The sequence below is a fragment of the Hyaena hyaena genome, unplaced genomic scaffold (genome assembly GCF_003009895.1).
Source record: "Hyaena hyaena isolate Hyena2069 unplaced genomic scaffold, ASM300989v1 scaffold_233, whole genome shotgun sequence".
Taxonomy (NCBI): Eukaryota; Metazoa; Chordata; class Mammalia; order Carnivora; family Hyaenidae; genus Hyaena; species Hyaena hyaena.
Genome location: NW_024080866.1, coordinates 324,048 through 346,214, shown reverse-complemented (window position 1 = coordinate 346,214; position 22,167 = coordinate 324,048). Strand labels below are relative to the sequence as shown.

At 38.9% G+C, this 22,167-nt stretch overlaps 1 protein-coding gene across 1 annotated transcript in view; it reads right to left on the bottom strand.

Moving 5' to 3' along the window:
* CFAP43 (cilia and flagella associated protein 43) overlaps window positions 1-22,167 on the bottom strand; it is a 106,155-nt gene that overhangs the window by 79,969 nt on the left and 4,019 nt on the right. Inside the window, exons 3-6 of the mRNA XM_039243999.1 lie at window positions 19,239-19,335; window positions 14,110-14,277; window positions 11,509-11,659; window positions 5,983-6,145 (exon numbers count right to left, since the gene is read on the bottom strand). Coding sequence (XP_039099930.1) covers window positions 5,983-6,145; window positions 11,509-11,659; window positions 14,110-14,277; window positions 19,239-19,335 — 579 coding nt within the window. The remainder of the gene's footprint in view (window positions 1-5,982; window positions 6,146-11,508; window positions 11,660-14,109; window positions 14,278-19,238; window positions 19,336-22,167) is intronic.

The window sequence follows — 22,167 nt, the reverse complement described above, 5'->3', positions numbered from 1 at the left end:
AATTTCATTTGCTTTCCTAGGACTAGTCATTTCTTTGTAATCTTTTCCAAAAATCAACTTTCTATCAGAATATGTGCTGTGCTGCCTCCCAAGCAAAGAATCATAAAAGCTGCTCGGCACTGATTACTAATGTAAATTGTAGGAATTTTTTAAAGTTGTGTATCATCAAATCTGTGTAAATAACACTGTAGAATTATATAGCAAATATATTTCCTTATTTTAGGAAAGTATTGTCAGAGATTTTAAGATGCCAGGAAAAAACAAATAATACCAAATCTAATAAAACCTTATTATTAAGCCACATACTTAAGGTTTGCACATTTTATGGTATGTGCATTTATACCTCAGTAAATAAATAAAAACAGATAAAAAGAAATTAAAAAGAAAAAATATTATATAGGAACAAATGTTATTAATAAAATATTGTCCTTGGGGGAAAATAGCAAAAGTGTATTACCTATTATGTAGATAAACCATGACAACTATAAGATCAAAAGCTCAGACAGCATCCATCAAATTACTTGTTTACTGTATGTTACATGCTTGGCATTTTGCCAGATGCTAAGAAGCATACTATCCTTTCCTTCAAAGACTGTTCACCTCCGAGCAGCTCCTTTCTTTCCAATCCAAGTGCCTCTGGAGCCCAGGTCCTTATGACTCCTGGCTTAGTCTAGGCTCCTGATGCTTATAGCCACTTGCTTCTAGGACTATCCTTTCTTGAACAATGGGTAAACTGTTCTCCCCATGCACAATTCCAGTTAGGGTACATCTCCAGTCAGGAGTTTTTGATGTCTGCCCACTGTCACCTCAATTAAGTAGAAACACCTTAGCTGGACATTCAAGATCAGACATGGTATACATGTCCCTTTGTTCCTCATTAGCCCTGTGTAACACCCAATGATTCAGACAAACTGGACCACTTCTTGTGTCTCTCTACTTTCCCCAGTTTTTCTTGTCTATGCAGATACCATTGCCAGAAACTCCACCTACCCTCATCTCTGCTTGTGAACCCATCCTTAAAGGACCATTTCAAATGCCACCTTCAAAATGACCTAATTTGGCCTATTTCCCTTATTTGAATTCACATAGCACTTGGTGAAATTTCTCTTTAATGAAATTATCTTAGCCTACCTGGCTGTAATTGTCTACTTGTTTAATTCTCTTCAATAAAATATAAATCTCAAGGATAGAAATTATAAAATCAAATATTTGCCATTTATGTCACCCCTGAGGCACCTTGTGCAGTGTCTTCCACAGTGTAGAGGCTAGAAAAATATTTATATGAAACCATTTATAATATACCATGAAAATTAGTATTCAAGAGGGAAATAGTGAACAATATAAGACTATACATGATTAAGGCCTAAATTTTGTATAACAGATTACAAATGTCACAACAGTTTGGAAATGAGGAATACTGCTTTAGAATTTTTTTTTTTTTTATTTCTAAGAGAGAGAAAGAGAGAGACAGCATGAGCAGGGGAGGGTCAGAGAGAGAGGGAGTCACGGACTGAAACAGGCTCCAGGCTCTGAGCTGGCAGTCAGCACAGAGCCCGACGTGGGGCTCGAATCCACCAACCGCGAGATCATGACCTAAGCGAAAGTCGGACGCTTAACCGACTAAGCCACCCAGGCGCCCCTTTAGAATTCATTTTAAAAGACATATAGGGGGGCACCTGGGTGGCTCAGTCAGTTAAGCTTTCGAGCCCTACATTGGGCTCTGTGCTGACAGCTCAGAGCCTGGAGCCTGCTTTGGATTGTGTCTCCCTTTCTCTCTGCCCCTCCCCCAATCATGCTCTGTCTGTCTCTCAAATAAATAAATAAATGTTAAAAAAAAAAACAACACACAGCTAATCTGTAGCAATCTCTGGGATTAAACTCTGGGGCCAAAGGATGAGTAAAAAACAGTTCTTGACTTCAAAGAATTGATGTCTAGTGGGAAACACAGACATGCACACAGGATACTGTGAAAGCACAGGATGAGGCTCTACCAAGGGAGCAATTCTCATGGGATCCCATACCAGGTCACTGAATTTCACCCTAAGGCTGAGGTGAAGACAGGGAAGGCTCCACCGAGGATGACCTCACCAGTTTGACCAGAAAGAGAAGGGCATCTTAGACAAAGGTAACTACAAATGCCAGTAGGCAGAATTTGAAGACACCACAGGAATGATGAGAACTTCTCCAGGGCTTCTGTGAGAGAAGCTGGAACCAGGAAGGTAGGCTACAAAAGGGTTTCACTTTATAGAGAGCTTTGGGATGACACTGTGGATGCAAGGTTAGAGAGAACTTAGCCTGGAGGATACAGGTGACACTGAAAGGAAGCCTGGGGCAGGAAAGTCAAACCTAATGGCCTCGGTGAAGCCTGAGCCAGGGAATGGGAACAGGAGTAGATGAGGGACACTGTCCTGGTAGAACCTTGCTGTAGGTGGTGGTCTTGAGCTGGGAACTCAAGCATTCAGAGAGTAAATTGGCAAGGGGGTGGTAAGCTAGGAGGCAGGTCTGTGAAAAGACAGGAAGAAATGACTGGCTAGATCAGAAAACTCAACTTGGGGAGTAGAAGGAAATAATATAAATAGAGCAGATAGAATTCAGAGTAGAGAGGGAATGGAATCAAGGCAGAGCAGTCACTGAATTGCATGTTAAAATGAACTTCAAGGGGGCGCCCGGGTGGCGTAGTTGGTTAAGCATCCGACTTTCGCTCGGGTCATGATCTCGCGGTTCGTGGGTTCGAGCCCCGCGTCGTGCTCTGTGCTGACTGCCAGCTCAGAGCCTGGAGCCTGTTTCAGTCTGTGACTCCCTCTCTCTCTGACCCTCCCCTGCTCACGCTGTCTCTCTCTCTCTCTCCTAGAAATAAAATAAAACATTTAAAAAAAAAAAAAATGAACTTCAAGAAGGACAGTTTGGCAGGGATGAGATGCCTGCTTTGGGTTCATGTAGATTAAGGCCAATGAAGTCAGTCCTAAGATTGCTGCAGAAATCAAGAAGTGAAATAATAAGAGGAACTGGAATGGAGAGTGCATTGCACAGACTGAGGAGTTTGCAATGACCTGGCTCCCTTCTCAAAAGGTCTACACCTAGTTCCTATTGAGTGCATATTAGCTTCTGTGAGCAAGGCCCAACCCTGCCCACAGCTGATGGGATCAGGAATAGACACCAGATTTAAGGAAAATAGATCCAATTCTCTTAGAAATTCTAATCAAGGAACACAAAGATAATTTTCAAGATGGCAGTTAAACTTAAAAGAGAAGGGCATTGTAGAAAAAAAGCTTCGAAAAGGATGGAGGGCAGGAAAGGGCATAATTTGCCGATTAAACAAAACAGGCATATATATGGGAAAGGATACAGCATAGTAGCTAAGAACTTAGTCTCTGGCAATCCCTATCAAAATAACACCAGCATTATTCACAGCTAGAACAAACCACCCTAAAATTTGCATAGAACCAGAAAAGACCCTGAATAGCAAAGCAATCCTGAAAAAAAAAAAAAAAGAAAAAGAAAAACCCAAAGCTGGAGGTATCACAATTCCAGACTTCAAGCTGTATTACAAAGCTGTAATCATCAAGACAGCATGGTACCAGCATAAAAACAGGCACAGAGATCAATGGAACTGAAGAGAGAATCCAAAACTGGACCCACAAACATACAGCCAACTAATCTTTGACAAACAGGAAAGAATAGCCAGTGGAAAAAAGACAGTCTCTTCAGCAGATGGTGCTGGGAAAACTGGACAGCAGCATGCAGAAGAATGAACCTGAACCACTTTCTTATACCATATACAAAAATAAACTCAGAACAGATAAAAGACCTAAAGACAGGAAGCCATCAAAATCCTAGAGGAGAAAACAGGCAAAAACCTCTTTGACCTCAGCTGCAGCAACTTCTTACTTGACATGTCTCCAGAGGCAAGGGAAACAAAAGCAAAAACGAACTATTGGGACCTCATTAAGATGAAAAGCTTCTGCACAGCAAAGGAGACAATCAGCACAACTAAAAGGCAACTGATGGAATGGGAAAAGATATTTGCAAATAACATATCAGATAAAGGGTTAGTATCCAAAATCTATAAAGAACTTGCCAAACTCAACACCCCTAAAAGCAATCCAGGGAAGTAATGGGCAAAAGACATGAATAGTCACTTATCCAAAGATGACATCCAGATGGCTAACAGACACATGAAAAGATGCTCAACATCACTCATCATCGGGGAAATACAAATCAAAACCACGATGAGATTATCAACCTCATACCTACCAGAATGGCTAAATTAACAACTCAGGCAACAAAAGATTTGGTGAGGATGTGGAGAAAGAATGCTTTTGTACTCCTGATGGCAATGCAAACTGGTACAGCCACTCTGGAAAACAGTATGGAGGTTCTTCAAAAAATTAAAAATAGAACTACTCTACGGGTCAGCAATCACACTACTAGGTATTTATCCAAAGGATACAGGTGTGCTGATTTGAAGGGGCACATGCACCCCAATGTTTATAGCAGCATCGTCGACAATAGCCAAAGTATGGAAAGAGCCTAAATGTCCATCGACATGGGGTGTCTGGGTGGCTCAGTCAGTTAAGCATCTGACTTGATTTTGGCTCAGGTCATGATCTCACTGTGAGTTTGAGCCCCACATTGGTCTCTGCCCTGACAGTGTGGGGCATGCTTGGGATTCTCTCTCTCTCCCCCGCCCCTGCGCCTACCCTGCTCACACCCTCTCTCTTTCTCAAAATAAATAAACTTTAAAAAAATTAAAAAATAAATGTCCATCAACAGATGAATGGATAAAGAAGATATGGTGTGCGCGTGCGTGCGTGTGTGTGTATATATAGAGAGAGAATACTTGGAATCAAAAAGAATGTAATCTTGCAATTTTCAACAACATAGATGGAATTAGAGTGTATTATGCTAAGTGACACAAGTCAGAGAAAGACAAATACCATATGACTTCACTCTATGTGTACTTTAAGATACAAAACAGATGAATGTAAGGAAAGAGAAGCAAAAATAATATAAAACCAGAGAGGGAGACAAACCATAAGAGACTCTTAAATACAGAGAACAAACTGAGGGCTGCTGGTGGGGTATTGGGTGGGAAGGTGGGTTAAATGGGCAAAGAGCCTTAAGGAGGGCACTTGTTGGGATGAGTGCTGGGTGTTATAATCACTGAAGTCTATTCCTGAAATCTTTATCACACTATATGTTAACTTGGATTTAAATTAAAAAAATAATAAAATAAAATAACTTGGACTTTGAAGTTCTTTTAAGTAGGCTTCATGTCCAGTGCAGAGCCTAATGTGGGGCTTGAATTCATGACCCTGAGATGAAGACCTGAGCTGAAATCCAAGTCGGACACTTGGAGTGCTTAGGTGTCTCAGTCAGTTAAGCATCCAAGTCTTGGTTTTGGCTCAGGTCATGATCTCATGGTTCCTGAGGTTGAGCCCCACATTGGGCTCTGTTCTGACAGTGTGGAGCCTGCTTGGGATTCTCTCTCTTTCCCCCCCTCTCTGCCCCTCCCCTGCTCATGCACTCTCTCTTTCTCTCAAAATAAATAAGCTTAAGGAAAAAGAGTTGGACACTTAACTGATTGAGCCACCCAGGCACCCCTCTGTACTTCTGAAGTCTTATTGCCTGTGTTCAGGTGTCTGTTCCACAGTTTACTAGTTATGTTAATTTGGGAATTTTCCTTAACCTCTCAATGCTTATGTTTTTTCATCTGTCTCATGGAGATGAAAATGTATATCTTTATAAAGTTGTTTTGAGGATTATATGAAACATACAGAGTGTAGCAGAATGCTCAGCGCATAGAACACTAGCTAGGAGGAACATCACAGGACTTGGTAATTAACTATGGGATAAAGGAAAAGAAAGAATCCAAGGGGTCTCTAAGTAAGAGAAAAATAAGGAACAAACATCCATTTTCAAGTGTAAAACCATCATCAATGGCTACATTTCTGGGAATAATGAAGCAAAGTAGTTTCTCACCCCTTGATGTTGTTGTATCTTCTGTCTTATTAAGTATAGTCACCTTCAAGGTTTCTGCATTAACCATTAAAAGATGACCCTCTTCACAGGTGATATATAGGTCACTTGTTGCAGTCCAGCAATGCATAATTGGATGAAGTGAAGGATATATATCATCTTTAGGCTTTAGGAAAAGATTAGAAACCTTGTGTTAAGACAACATTGATGGTTGGGGCACCTGGGTGGCTCAGTCAGTTAAGTGGCTGACTTTGGCTCAGGTCATGATCTTGTGGTCTGTGAGTTAGAGCCTGGCATCAGGCTCTGTGCTTACAGCTCAGAGCCTGGTTCCTGCTTCGGATTCTGTGTCTCCCTCTCTCTTCCCCTCCCCCACTTGCACTCTGTCATTCCCTCTCTCAAAAATAAATAAACATTTTTTTAAAAAGACAGCATTCATGGCTTAAGAGCCAGAGAAATACTCAACAGAATAACCTCCAGAAAGAAACAAAATGAATATGGACTTACATACTTTCAATTCATTGGTCCTGCTATTTGCCAATAGCTAAGTGAACTTGTCGATCCTTGCTCCATTTATCTCTTTATATTTTAATTCACTAAGAATATATAAGATGGTCTTGCCAGCATATTTGGAGTTCTATTGTCACAGGATTTCATGAAAATTTTGAGTAAAAACTTCTACACTCCTTTTGGTAGACTTTGTTGGTGTCTTGAATCTAAGAAAGTCATTGTCTAGCTAAAATCACCCTTTCTGAGGAAAGACATTAATCAACATTTCATTCCTCCTGATTCTGCTGGAGGCAAAGCTATGATTTTCCTTGAGTGGCTATGGAGAGGTTGGCCCAGATACTCTGTTCGGTTAGCTTTTATGGGAAATGAAAAGAGAACATGTGCCTGATTTTGGTGGCCTCTCTAATGTGGTTCATGAAACATCATATGTGATTTTGATATCATGGAAAACTCAAAGAGAAATGCAGAAAATCTATGGAATGTACCTAAAAGAAAAGCTGGCTTTGGGGAGTAAAAATAATATGGACCAAAGATCTAAGGCAAACTTTTCTTGTAAAGGACCAGGTAGTGAATATTTTAGGCTTTGTGGACCACATTGGTCTCTGTCACATACCCCTATTATTTTTTTAAACACTTCTATAAAAAGTGCAAAAAATATTCTTAGCTTGGGGCCATACAAAAACTGGCCATGATTTGTTGATCTCTGCCTTAGATGGGAATACCTCAGTGGTCTGGCCCCTGCAGCTTTAAATGCTCATGTCCCACAGGGGACACCCTCTTCTGTCAGTATACAGAAGTTTATGCCTCCCTGCTCTCCTTCTGGAGGTCAAGGCAGCTGTGGCAGGTATTTTGGGCATATGCCCCACAGAACTGATTAAAATTCTGAATTCAGAATACCATAACACAGGACTCCTTCCTTTCTATTTAAACAAATCAAATGTACTAGTTTACTTATTTATTTATGTTGAGAACATATCATTTAGTACTACCTGAACTTCTGGTTGTGCTAGCATTGTTTAGAATTGCATTAGCTATAATGTTTTTGTTATTGTTAGGATCCTTACACCCATTGGAACAGAAAAAAATTTTTAATAAGCAAATGGCCAAATTAACAGAATTTTTAAATTCCTTGAGACCTCTATGTTTATTTCATTCTTTCATTCACTCTTTCATTCATCTAACAAAATATTTATTGGACACTTACTACATTCCAGGTACTATTCTAGGCACAGGGATGTGGCAGTGAACAAAACAGACAAAAAAAATCTCTGCCCTCATGGGGCTAACATCCTGAAGGGAAACAGAATAAAAATAAGCTAGGAAGTTAACTATACAGAATATTATCTGTTGACAATTGCTGTGGAGAAACATAAAGCAGAAGTTGGAACAGCTTCTACAGGTGGGGAATACTGTGAACCTATTAAACAGTAATTTTTCCATTAGAAACTCCTCAATATATACAAGCCACCTTTCTTAATACTCAATTATTTACTGAATAATGTATTATATACTATTCTTTTAATTTAGAAATGGTTTGTAGATCCAAGGTAAAGCAAGTATGCTGCTGTCAGAGTATTTCTACTAGATTCTCAAAGATATAAATTTGTTACATAACTGATGTTTAAACAAACATTTACTGGATGTTGGTTATATATACCAGGCATTGTGCCAAGTCCTAAGGGATCCCTTTTCTCAACAGGATGGTCACTTAGTTGAGGGAAGAAGTACTAACAAATATCAGAATCAGAAAACATGGTAGGTTATAGCAGAAGAATGTTTAAAAATCATGGGAGGATTGATGAGAAAGCAATTGGTTCTTCTTGGTGGAGTGACAGATGTATGGAGGCAGAGTTATCATTCGGAATGGGCCTTGAAGTCTGACTAAGGCAAAAATCCTACATAGCAGCAGTCACCGTGATAATTTTTTAAATGGATATATTGATTTTGGTCAATGATTGACCTATTTCATGCCCTCAGAGCCTTGGAGTGTTGAACAATAAATACTGAATTAATAACCTGGCCACCCTATGGGCCAAAATAGGGGTGCAAAACCACCCAAAAGGATTAAAGTACTGCTGATTAGTGACATGTTTGTGGTGTATAATTGAGATTTGACTGATAGGGTTGAGTTACTCACTGAATGTCATTATTTAATCACAATTATTTAAAAGTTTCTTGGGGGGGGGGCACCTGGGTGGCTCAGTCAGTTGAGTGTCAGACTTCAGCTCAGGTCATGATCTCACGGTTCGTGGGTTCGAGCCCCGTGTCAGGCTCTGTGCTGACACCTAGCTCAGAGCCTGGAGCCTGCTTCAGATTCTGTGTCTCCCTCTCTCTGACCCTCCCCTGTTCATGCTGTCTCTTTCAGAAACAAATAAAACATTAAAAGTAAAATAAGATAAAATAAAAGTTTCTTGGGTTATCTTGATGACATCTAACCTTAAGCTACATATTACAAAGGGACAGACTTTTATCTGGTACGGCAATGGGCTGAAAAATCTTTTAAAAACTCCACACATATCTGGTTCACACACCAGTTAATCTATGTGTATGCAACAGAAAGTGAGGATTACAACTTGGAATTTTCTGTCCTTAAAATGTTAAACTAGTATTTTGTGTGGCTTTTCTTACTTAAGATAAATATGTTCTGTGCCACTGAAAAATGAATGTGATATTATATGGATTATGTGAGCAGAAACAAGAATTTTAAATTCTAAAAGTTCTAAAAATGTTAAAAGAAAAATGTGCCAATAGTGTTTAAAAATATTTGTTGATAATACCACCCCATTGTTCAGCTCTCTGGAATCATAAATCAAAAATTTTGATCACTTAATAACTGAACATGAAAAATTTGAGTCCAACTTATTATTGCTTTAGAAAATGTAAGCATCCAGGAGTGCCTGGGTGGCTCTCAGTCAGTTAAGCATCCCAACTTCAGCTCAGGTCACGATCTTGCAGTTTGTGAGTTCTCACTGCCCCTTTCCTGTGCATGGGTGCCCTCTCTCCCTCTCTTTCTTAAAAATAAATAAACTTAAAAAAATTAAAATATCAAACCCTAGCATTAAAATTCTGTTTTCAGGGGCACGTGGGTGGCTCAGTCAGTTAAGCGTCTGACTTAAGCTCAGGTCATGATCACACGGTTCATGGGTTCGAGCCCCACGTTGGGCTCTGTGCTGACAGCTAGCTCAGAGCCTGGAGCCTGCTTCAGATTCTGTATCTTCCTCTCTCTCTGACCCTCCCCTGCTCATGCTGTCTCTCTCTCTCTCTCAGAAATAAATAAAAACATTAAAAATTATATAAATAAAATAAAATAAAATTCTATTTTCAGAAAAAAAGTTAAAATTTACTGAGTATAAAAGTCCTAGGAAAGAAAAATGTCTGTTTATTATCAGAATTTTTTTAAAAAATGGTGACTCCACATTTAAGTACTTACTGAAGGCATTTCATAGCATTTTTCAAATAATAAAGACAGGTGCCTGAATTTTACATATTTTATGTAGGGTTCATCCTGCTGGTGCAGATGTGAAAGATGAGGGCTCCTACAGACTTTTACTGCAGAAGAAGACTCAAGGTAGTTGAAAATGTGGGTTTCTAGGCATCAAATACTAAACATAGAAATATTTTTTCAAGTTGTAAACCTTGATGGTTCATCTATTTGTATTTACTTTGCTGCCCCATTGTGGCTGAGTGTGGTGGTGTTTCCAAAGCTAGGATTTGTCCTATTAAAAGGAATTGGTCGTTTTCAGTACTGAAAAAGTGAGTAATTGTCATCCTTTAAAGGATTTACTAAAAGCATACACAACCTTTTCTCTCAGTTGCCAGAAACTTTTAATAAACTAATTACCACATTGAATTATTTTAAACACCTACATCTTAATTCTCTTCGGTGGTCAAAAACATTTGGAAACTTCACTTCCTTCATCCTTGGCTTGGAGCTTTTAACCCAATCACTAGGCTTAGCAGAAGGAGCTCCTCACCTTCATGCCAAGGCCCCTGCGTGTGCTCCCCACCTACCTCTTGACCTGCATCCGCAGGTCCCCCTCATTTACTGTGCTGTAGCCACCATGAGTTTTCTTAGCTCTTCAAACACACTGATTTATTTTCTTCCCCCAGGGTCTTTGTACATACAGCACCTCTGACTGAACACTCTTGACCCTGTTTATAGCATTGAGTCTCCTTGTCCTTCAGGTCTCAGTGTAAATGTCATCTCCCAGTGGCCTTCCTTGACCACTGTTAATCTCTTCCTCACTTCCATCTCCTCCCCCGTTTATCCCATTATAATAATTATTACATTTTGCAATGATTTAATGTATCTCTTTATTTGTTGATGTTTTTGTTGCTGTTGCTGTTGCTCTGTCTCCCTGATAGAATATAAACTCCAAAGGGTAGAGATTATGCCTGGTTGATCATCATGTGATCCCATTGCCTAAAACAGTGGCCTGCTACATAGAAGGAGCTTGATAAATATGTTGGCTTGAATGAGTGTGTAACTGTTAATAAACTCCCTTCAGAAACTTCCTTCCATGGCCTTGTTCTCTCTCAGATTTGTTCTTACATCGGTGATTGTTCTTTCTCAGACTCTTCTACTAACTTTCAACTCTTAACAAATCAGTTTCCTCTCTGGCTCTCTTGCTTTTCTCTCCTTTCTATCATCCCTCCCCTGCTCCAGTGCTCCACTATTCCCTCCATGGTAATGACTCTGGCTTCTGTGTTTCCAGCCCTGCCTTCTACACCCCAGCAATAGATCTGCTTGCCCAATTCCCACACGGCCCCTATATCTGGATGCCTTTCCAGCACCCCAAATTCAATATGTCCAAAAATGAAATCAGATCTGGGCTCTCTGTTTCTATGATCAGTACCATCATCCTCCCAGTTGACCAAACTCAAAACTCCAGAGACTTCATTTCTCATGGTCTCCAGGGCTAATCTGTATTAAAAACGAGGATGATCCTCTCTATCCCGCATGTCTTATGAGATGGTTATGAGAATCAGATAGGCAAACAGGAAGAGGTGCCAGGTAATTACCCTGAAGGTTTCTGCCTCTTCTCCTACTAGCCCAGCAATGGCGGACAGTGGGAGCACAGGTCCATAGATAAGATCCTTGGGCAACGAGGTGGGGAAAACTACATCTGTTTCATTATAAAATGACCCATCTTCCATAGGTAGTTTTATTGGCCTTTAGGAAAAAGAGAAATCAGAATAATTATTAACAAAAACTAGTCACGATGCTGTAGCTACTACATATTGGTGACAAATAAGGTGGGGAGGTATTGCAACTTATAAAAAATAAATAAGCAACCAAACCAGATAAACACCAAATAGTAGACTTAAAAATATATATCACAAAAGGACAAGTTATATAGTTATAAATTAAGCACACAGGTATTTTCAAAAGTTTTCAAAGTTAATATCTAAAGCAGGAATTGTATAGGCAGGGGTTAGGCAGACGATGCACAGCCAGGTGGGGGACTGTGGCAAATGCGAAAGTGTGTTCCCTCCAAAAGGTGGTAGGTGTCACTCAGTTCCAGCCAAGAGGGCCTATTGAGAATTGTGGTTCCAGAATTTCGAGAGACTATCATAATCTGGATATTTATGAGGAATCTCTGAAGTACTAAATATTGGCAATTAATTCAAATAAAAATCAATGTGGGCCAAAATAAACATACAAATCTTCCTTGATTTATGATGGAGTTATGTCCCAATAAAGCCATCCTAAGTTGAAAATATCCAAAGTCAAAATGCATTTCATACATCTAATCTACTGAACATCACAGTTTAGCCTAGCCTCCTATAAATGTGCTCAGAATACCTATATTAGTAGGCAAACTACATTAGCTGCTAACCTACAGTTGGGCAAAATCATCTAACACAAAGCCTATTATTTATTTATTTATGTTTATTTATTTATTTATTTTGAGAAAAAGACACAGACAGAGAGGAGAGGCAGAGAGAAGGAGAGACAGAATCCCAAGTAGACTCCGCACCATCAGCGCACAGCTCTATGTAGGGCTCAAACTCAAGAACCTGTGAAATCATGACCTGAGCTGAGATCAAGAGCTGGATGTTTAACCAACTGCGCCACGAAGGTGCCCCCACAAAGCCTGTTTTATAATAAAGTGGTGAATATCTCAAGCAACTTATCTAGTATTATAATGAAGGTAAAAAACAGAATGGTTGTAAAGGTGCGGGAATGGTTGTCAGCGCACAGGCTGTTTACCCTGCGATCACGTGGCTGACTAGAGGCTGCAGCTGCCACTGCTTAGTATCGTGAGAGAGTATTGTGCCACGTATCTCCAGCCTGGGAGAAGGGCAAAACTCAAAATATGCAGTATGGCTTCTATTGAATGTTCATCACTTTGGCAATTATCCCAAAGTCAAAAAATCTGAAGTAGAACCATCCTAAGTCAAGGACCATCTGTACATGCAGGTTGTGTTCAGCTACCTTTGCAAACTCCAATATCAAGAATTCATTTTCAAATCTACAATGTCTACTTTTAATCCATAATATGGCTATAAAGGGGTGTTTGAAGAATTCATGGTTTTATGCATTAAATTTAAAACTTCCTTGGTTATATTTTATGAATGATAAATAATTTTAAAAACTGATATGTAAAAATAGTACCTACTGTTTAAATAAAAGACTTCAATGTTTTCTAATCCTGTTGGCTTTCTGAATCAGGACAATCCACTCACTTTGCCTCTCACTTGTAGTTTATAGAAAAGTCACAACTCAGCATTCAGAACTAGAAGAGAATATTCAAGGCAAGCAAAGGGAGAAAATACTGGGACAAATGACTTGCCCACCTTGGCAAGGATTTGATAGAGACATTACCCATTTTATGAACGTCTCTGCCTAGAGACAGATTTGACTATTCACTGGGTTCTTATAAAAGTGAAATGGAGACATAAAGGGTACCAAACAGAAAGAGGTGTCTTTTTTAGGGTTCCATTTAGAAAACTCTACATTTTTCTTAAGAAGGCAATTTTTCAAAAACTGCAATTTCAAGGATGTACATATCCAGCATCAACTTAGTCTTTGACTCTGTGGAATACATTGAGAACAGTCAGTTCAGAGGCACCTTGAGTCTTTAAACTTTCTTTAACAAAGGCACCTTTATCATCAGCTATTACCAGGACATTGGTTATAAAATTTCTTTTTGACCCAGTTGTATTTAAGCAGGTAATTCCCATTCCTCCACTCTATGCAACTACCCTTTTGTTTGTAGATTATGTGAATGAAAGTATAAACCATATGCTTTCCATATCTAAATTTTTGAGATTCTAGTTGGACACCAAAGTAATAGGAGCAAAGATTCATAACCATCCTTTTTTTTTTTTTAATAAATAGGCATGTTTTGAAATAGTAAGGGAAATCAAATTAAACCATGTTGGAAAAAGCTCAAGGATGACTTGATATTTAAAAGAAATTCATTGGGAAATCAAGTCATAAAGAATCCTTTCAAAATGCAAGTAATCACTCCAGGGGAATTATATATGTAGAAAGATGTTACAGCTTAAGATGCTTAATATGTACATATAAAGCCAGTTAATTCATCAAATTGATGCAATCACATCACATGAATGCAAACTAAGACCAGCACTTTGTTGTGTAACTAAATCTCTTACTTTGCTTTTAAATAATGCTCCTGGTTGCTTTTTTCAATGGTCCACACAGTCACTGCACTTGGACTTGATAAGCACAGCTGGTGCCAGTTCATAGGGTTAAAAGTCATGTGGCTTACATCCACACCAGGTTGTGACTTCTTGCACAAAATGACACTTGATTCCCAGTTCCTTAGAGAGAAATTGTGTTTGGTAAAAAATAATTCATTTAATTTGACATCTTGAGACCATTTTTTATCTAATTACATAAAGTGAGTCTCAATTTATGATATTTATTTAATCCATATTAATATCAAATTTATTAATAATTATGCCATACCCTTCTAAGAAAGCAAAATAACTGTATGTTGTGAAACTATTACCCTGTCATGTGCTATCAAGGCTATTTTATCTTATTAAATTTGAATTTAACTCATCCAAATCTAGAAAATGGAATATATCATCACACTTGTTGAAGTGTCTAAATCTCAACATCCTATATATGAATACTCCAGATTGATCTGTGTGTAATATACACATTGATACCAATTGATCATTCCCTGAATTTTAAAAATCATGGTACTAGTACTTTAAAATATTTCATTCATTTACCCATTTGAGAGACGATCCTGAATCCCTACCATGGGCAAGGTCTTCTATTAGATGAAATGGGAGGAAAAAATAAATGTGAACTATCTACTCCTCCAAGGAGTTAGCACTCCATTTGGACTTCTGACTGGGAAATGGAATTAATATTTACTGAGCTCACCTTGCCTTCTGGCACCCTCCTGCTCTCACCTCCTTCACCTCAATCACAAGTGTTCTGTCCCTCATGTCAGCCATTTTCTTACTGGTATCACTGGTTCCCTGAATCTTTTGACTTTCCGCCTCAGATGCCTGGATAAAACATCAACCCTGATGGATACAACTGAAAGCCCAGGATGCTGGAGACATTGGAACAAAGATCACAGGACTGTGTGTGTCCATGACATTATAAATTAATGGTTACTGTCCCTACTAGACCTCAATAACCCTTGGATCCTGCTGTCTGTCTGAAGTCCATTCTCTCCCATTTTTAATATTCTCCATTCTTCTGAAGTGTCCAACCTCTCTACCTCTTTCTTCCTCGCTGTGAAGAGATCCCATTAAGAAGATAGAGGCTATCACCTGGAAATTCTCCCCAAATTTCTGCTATGAAGCAAAGTAACCTGTCAGGACATGCATCTTACTTTCCTTCTCCTCCCCTGTTACAGAGGAAGGCATGTCCTTCCTCTGACCTAAGGCTAATTTCACCACCTGTGTATGAGGTCCTTGCCTTTTTAAGAACATTGGTTTTTCCATTATTCCTTCTCTTCTACATCTTCAGACTCTCCCTCTCTCCTGACTCTTTCTTGTCAACGCTTAAATGAAGTGCTCATCTGTGCCATCTTTTAAAAAGGCTTCCCTCAATCTCAAACTTCCATATCTTTCTGCCCTCCCCTGTGAGCCAAACTCCTTGAGTTGTTCTAAAACCTCTGCCTCCTCTTTCTCACTCTGGCTCTCTGTCATGCCTGGATACCTGCTCCCTGTCACTAGCACTAGTCACTGACACAGTTCTCTCCAAGACCCACCAATATCCACCTTCATCCTAAATCTAACAGGCAGTTCTCATTCCTTGTCTAATTTAACCTCTTCAGGATTTGACACTGCTCATAAACCTTCTGGAATGTCTCTTGGAATCTCTGTCACATACCTCTTAGGGGACATCTCATGCCTCTCACTTTCCCACTGTTTGGGGCCTTGAGCACCTGTTGTGCTTAGCTGACTCAGTGGCTGTCTAACTGTGTAGGCTTTGACAAACTTCATGTAGGCACACCCTACCTGTGCCTCACATCATGCTTGTTCCACATACCCAGAGGCTTCCATGGGCCCCTGGAAATGACACGCAGGAGGTCAAAATAAATCGGAAAGTGTGGCTGTTAACACTCTATGTGGGGAACCTTGATCAGTGGGTTAACAAGAGTCAGTGGATAAACTCTCATCTCTTCCTCTCCCCCATCCTAGCCTAGTGTCTGTCACTGACCAAGGACTTTCCAGTAGTTCATCCTGCCTCTCAGAAGACCATCTGTGAGACCAAGGAATCAACTGCACTTGGGACCAAATGCAAAGTAATCCATTTGGCCAGCAAAGTAAGGTGCCCTGATGCTGGCTCTCCTCCCTCCCTGCCTCCCTCCACTCTCCCACCTCCACTTGCCTCCTTCCTGGGATTGCACTCCCTATTAAAGAAGTGGCTCAGGAGCTGTTACCTCAGTCTCTGCCTTCTAAGGAGCCCTGGAGAGGCATATCCTGGAACCCCCAAAGCTCAGTGTCCCTCCTCCCTTCATAACTACTCCTTATGAGTTTCCTATGAGGTATCTCTTCCTCTTTCAGATCCTTTTATTGGTGCCCCTCTAGGTTCAGCCCTAGGTTCTTTTTTAAGTGTTCTTACCCACTTCCAGCATTTTGAATACCACTCTAACAACTCCCACACTTCACCTCTCTCTTGAGCTCCAGTCCTGTATATCTGTGGCAGAGGCATCGTGTCGCTCAAAATGTCTTCTCCATTTCTGTGACTAAAAGAACTCCTAGTTTCTGTGACAGAAACTGAACCTAAATCCTAACTGATATATCAGTTGCCCCGACTAGATATCTCCAATGATTTATCTCAGGCACCCTCACCTCAGCTTGTCCCAGCTGGTCTTCCCCCATTGCTTCTTCCAATTTCCCTCTATGTCCTGCACATCTTTCTGAGATCCACCGTAATGACCACAAGTTGTCAAAGTCACATCTCTGGGTAAAACCCTCAACTGTCCCTCTCCCTAAGCACCACGCCCAACATTCAGTCACCAAGTACCATGGTACTGCCTCTTAAACACACCTTCCAAATCTCTCCACCTCCCTCTGTCCCTACTCCCACCACCCTATTCCATGACACAGTCACCTCTCACCTGGACCACCAAAGCCTACTAATTCATGGTCACGCCTATTTCCCTCCAATATACTCTCCATGACATGGCTAGAAGGAGGCTTCTTACACACAGATCTGCTCATGCCACATCCCTGCTTATAACCCTTTAACAGCCTCCCATCACCTTTAGGATAAAGGATGTGCCTATTAGGATGGCTTAGGCATAGGGTGAATATTCTCCTGGTTAAATTATTAACAACACCCCCTCTCACTCTCAAAAGTGTCCTGACTTGCATGATAAATTACATGGTCACTTATTTATAAGGCTGCTCATGAGCCAGCCTCAAACTGACCGCCCAGGCTTACCTCTCATGACTAATTTCTGGTTGCCATCATTATGATCTCTTAGTTAAATCTTCAAACTTGCCATACTTTCTCTGATCTCATGGTCTTTGCACATGCCTTTCCTCTGTTTAGAATCCTCTTCCTTATCTTCTTCACAAGGTTGATTCCTACTTATCCTTTAAGTATTGCTATAGGTTGAATTGTGTCCCCCCATGTTCATTTGTTGATGTCCTATCAGTACCTCACAATGTGACTGTTTCTGGAAATAGGGTCTTTAGTAAGTTAAATGAAGTCACTTAGTGTGGCCTTATTCCAAAATGACTAGTATCCCTATAAAAAAGGAAAGGGGAAACTTGGAGACTAATGTATATACAATGAGAACACCATGTGAACATGAAGACAGTTATTAACAAGCCAAGGAGAAAAGCCTAGAACAGATTCTCTCTCATAGCTCTCGGTAGAGTCCAACCCTGCTTACACCTTGATGTTAGACCTCTAGCCTCCAGAACTGTGAGACAATAAATTTCTGCTGTTTCAGCTACTCAGAAGTGCTTTGTTAATGGCAGTCCCAGAAAACTAATATATCCATTAATAGGTTAGTGTATAAACAAACTGTAGTATATTCATTCTATAAGGAATGAAGTACTCATACACACAGCAGCATAAGAAAATGTCAAAATAATTATGATGCATGAAAGCCAGACTCCCCCACCCCAAAAGATGAGTCCCCCATAATTGATGAGTCCCTGTATATAAAAATTCTAGAAAATGCAAACAAATCCAGAGTGATAGAAAACACATCAGTGGCTGCCTGGAGACAGGGGCCAAGGGTTGGGGCAAGGAAGATGTAAGTGTATGTGTGGAAGGGCTGAAAAGGAAAGATCTGAACAAGCATAAGGAAACTTTTGGGGGTGATAAATATATTTGTTATCTTGATTATGGTGATGGTTTCATGGGCGTGTACAGAAGTAAAAACTTATCAAATGATACTTTATATATGAGTTTTCTAATATGCCAAATATGCCTCAATAAAGCTGTTTTAAAAGAAACTGCATAAACTAAATGTGGTTCTCTGAACCTAGATTATTACATTTTTGCGTAAGAAATGCCAGTGTGTAAGGAGTATCTTCAGTCATTTCCTGAACAGTCTGTACTTCCCCTTAAAAGAAAAACTCCCCGCAATGGGCGCCTGGCTGGCTCCTGCTGGGAGCATGTGACTTCATCATTGGGGTGTGGGCTTGAGCTCATAGTGGGCATAGAGATTACTTAAAAACAAAATATTTTAAAAAATATTTTTTAAAAAAGGAAAACTCCCCCTTGTGGAAATTTATATGATGGATGGAAGAGTGAGTACAGCTTTGAAACTAGACACATGAAATGACCCAGCAAACACCACAGATGTGTCTTACCCACAGGTATTTCTCACACAGCTGGCAAATGTGTTGTAATGTTCCACTCTCTGAACATGTAACTGTTCTAATGGCTCTAAAAACAATTACTTCAAATTGAGCTCTAATATAGAGAACATCTTAAATTCATCATTAGTGGAAAATACACAAACAACTAAAAAAACCAGTTGCTACCATTTATTTGAAGGAAAAGATGAAACTTTATGCAACTGTCATTCCTTAGCCAACAAAGGAAATATTACAACACATTAACACAAAGAGAATGGTGATAATTTTACTCTCTATTAGCTTTTGTCCTGCCAAGTTTCATGCCTAAAAGTAGCAACTATATTAAACTTTATGATCAACACTTTTATTCTTTCCATTTTTTCCTTGTGTCAGATTTTGCACACATCTGTCCTTTAATAAAATCCAGAAAGACAAGATTAAAATGTAATCCAGTGAAAGGAACACTACAGCATGCTGTGACTTACCAAATGGCCAGTTCAAATTCTGGGAGAGAGGAGTAACTAGCCAAGTAGGTGCCACAGTAACTGAACGAAAGTAAAGTGTAGTCCAGAAGAACACTGCCTAAAATTTAAAATCCGTTACAAGGATTTAATGATTGTGTTCAGATTAACTACAGTCTTAGGGTTTATTTCCCTTATCTAATGATTTTCACATAATTCAAAAGCATTCAGCTCTGGGAATAACAGACCTAGTAGCTAATTTCTAAGACTATGAACAGAAAGCTAAGAGCAAAGTTAAAATTCCTTTTTTTTTTTTTTTTTTTTTAACAGAGTTGGGGTGCTTTCAGCTGGGAAAGCATGCAACTCTTGATGTTGGGGTTGTAACTTTGAGCCCCATGTTGGGTGTAGAGATTACTTTTTTTTAAAAAAAGAAAAAAATTAAAGATCTTAGAGTAAATTAAGACCATTAGGTACCGTCCCTAGACTTCGATCAGAACCAAGTGTACCATGTATGCCCTACTGTAATTTGAAATGACCCAAGAACTATAACATGCCCTATAAATATATGAAACATTGTAATTAGAAAAGTTATTCAAACAACTTTAAATACTTTGGGGAGTTGTAAACATTCTAGCTTACTTCCATATCTCTATACCTTGGGCCACACCAGGACCCTTGCTTAATATCTTCCATTTCTTGGAATGATTATAAAAAGTTCTATCTCATTTGTCCCTGTAGTTGAAGACATGAAACATGATTTTTAAAACTTTAGTAACAATGTGTTTAAAATGTGTATCATGAGGATGCTAAGACAAGGAAGTGTCTGTTTCTGCCCTCCTGTATATAGAGATCTGGTTTCCCCACCATCTCTGCTGTCCTTCAATGTGGTTCCATAGGTACAAGTTCTGCCCTTCATGTCTTTTCCACACGAGTATCTCTATCACTAGTTCTCTGTACTTTTCGTGGTTCTTTCCTGCTTTTTTTGTCCTTCTCACTTTAACTGACCAGAATATAATGCTAAACTTTGTCATTTATTGAATTTATTTAGCACAGTCTGATCAACAAAGAAAACTTGTATTTATTGAGCACTCAATGCAAAAATAAAAAGTTTTTTGTGGGATAGAGGCCTCAATAGAATAATTTTCTATCTTTGCTATAGACATTTCTTCCCATCACTGAAGATTATTCATTTTATATTTTATTTTAAATTTTTAAAAATGCATGGTGTTTGAATATTTTAAAAAGTTGTAAATGTTCATTTATTTTTTAAAAAGAGAGAGAGAACTCTCATGCACAATTGGGGGAGGGGCAGAGAGAGAGGTAGAGGGAGAATCCCACACAGTCTTCACACTCAGCAAGAAGCCCAAAGTGGTGCTTGATCCCACAACTCTGGAATCATGACCTGATCCAAATTCAAGAGACTGACACTTAACCAAATGAGCCACCAGGTTCCCCTTTCCCCCAATAAAAAGCTTTACACGAAAATATATCCTCTGTAATCTCACTACCAAATTTGGTAAATTTCTGGCATTTTCTTCTGTGCTTACTTGTCAATATACATTTTTTCCTTAAATAAAACTTTGAAAAAATATACAACATTGCTTTTTATAGCTATAACAATCATGGTTTAAATATTATATATAATAACAATTCATTTTAAAAACTTGGATCATACAGTGTTACTATTGTTTACATTATATTGAGCATTTTGTCATTAATAATTCTTCAAAAATCTATTTTTAATGCTTATATAATACTCCTTTATGGGATGTTTTAACATATTTAACCATATTCATATTACTGGAGATGGAGGTGGTTTCCAATTTTTGCTATTATGATTACTGCTTTAACTCCTCTGCACACACATCTCTGACTTCCTGATTTCCTTAACACTGAATTTTAGTTCCTCAATTAAGTTTAACTGGGTCAAATATGGTAACATTTACTTCCCAGTAAGATCGTATCAATTATTCCCACCTTGAGCAAGAAATGGGATGTGTGTGGGGGGGGTGTGTTTCCTTATTGTTTCATAAATGCTCTAAAAATACCTGACCATATTAGTTCCAAATATCTTCCTCAGTTTATTATTTGCCTTTTAATTTTCATGGTATTCTGAATGTTTTTAAGTTTTAAATTTGGATGCAACAACAGGTCCATTTTCCTATTTTTAACTTTTTCTTTTGTGTGAAAAGTTCCTTCTCATCCTGAAATCATTTCAATATTCTACTATATTTTCTCCTGCTGTTCAAATGGGATTGCTGTTTATACTGAACTCTTATTTTCATCTGATATATGTTTTGATGTTCAGTATAACATGAGTATCCAACTTGATACTTTTGCTCAAATAGGGTTTTTTTTAAGATTTATTTATTTAAATAATCTGTACATCCTACACGGGGCTTGAACTCATGATCCTGAGATTAAGAGTTGGATGTTCCACTGATTGGAGCCAGCCACCCCTCAAATAGTTTTCCTACCACCACTGCTGAACAATCTATATTATCTATTTTAGGGGAGGGAGGGCAAAGTATAGTTCCTCATATACTTAGTTTTTATATTTTCTAAGCTCGTTCCCAGTCTTCAACTCTTCCACTGATGTGGTAATCCCTACACCAATATCACACTCTTAATCACTATTGCATAATGTTAAAAGGACCTCTATCTCGCCATCATTCTCTTTCCAATTATTCTCATTCTCTACTTTTTGTTCTACTGGAAGAACTCTGGAATCATTTAAGTATTCTTTCCTTTCTAAAACATGATAAACTTAGGAATTATTTTCTATGAACTATGTAATAACTAGGCTTTCCATTCAGGAGTATATCTCTATATACTTAAATAATTTTTTTAAAGTTTTTTTTAAATGTTTATTTTTATTTTTGAGACAGAGAGACAGAGCTTGAGTGGGGGAGGGGCAGAGAGAGAGGGAATCACAGAATCTGAAGCAGGCTCC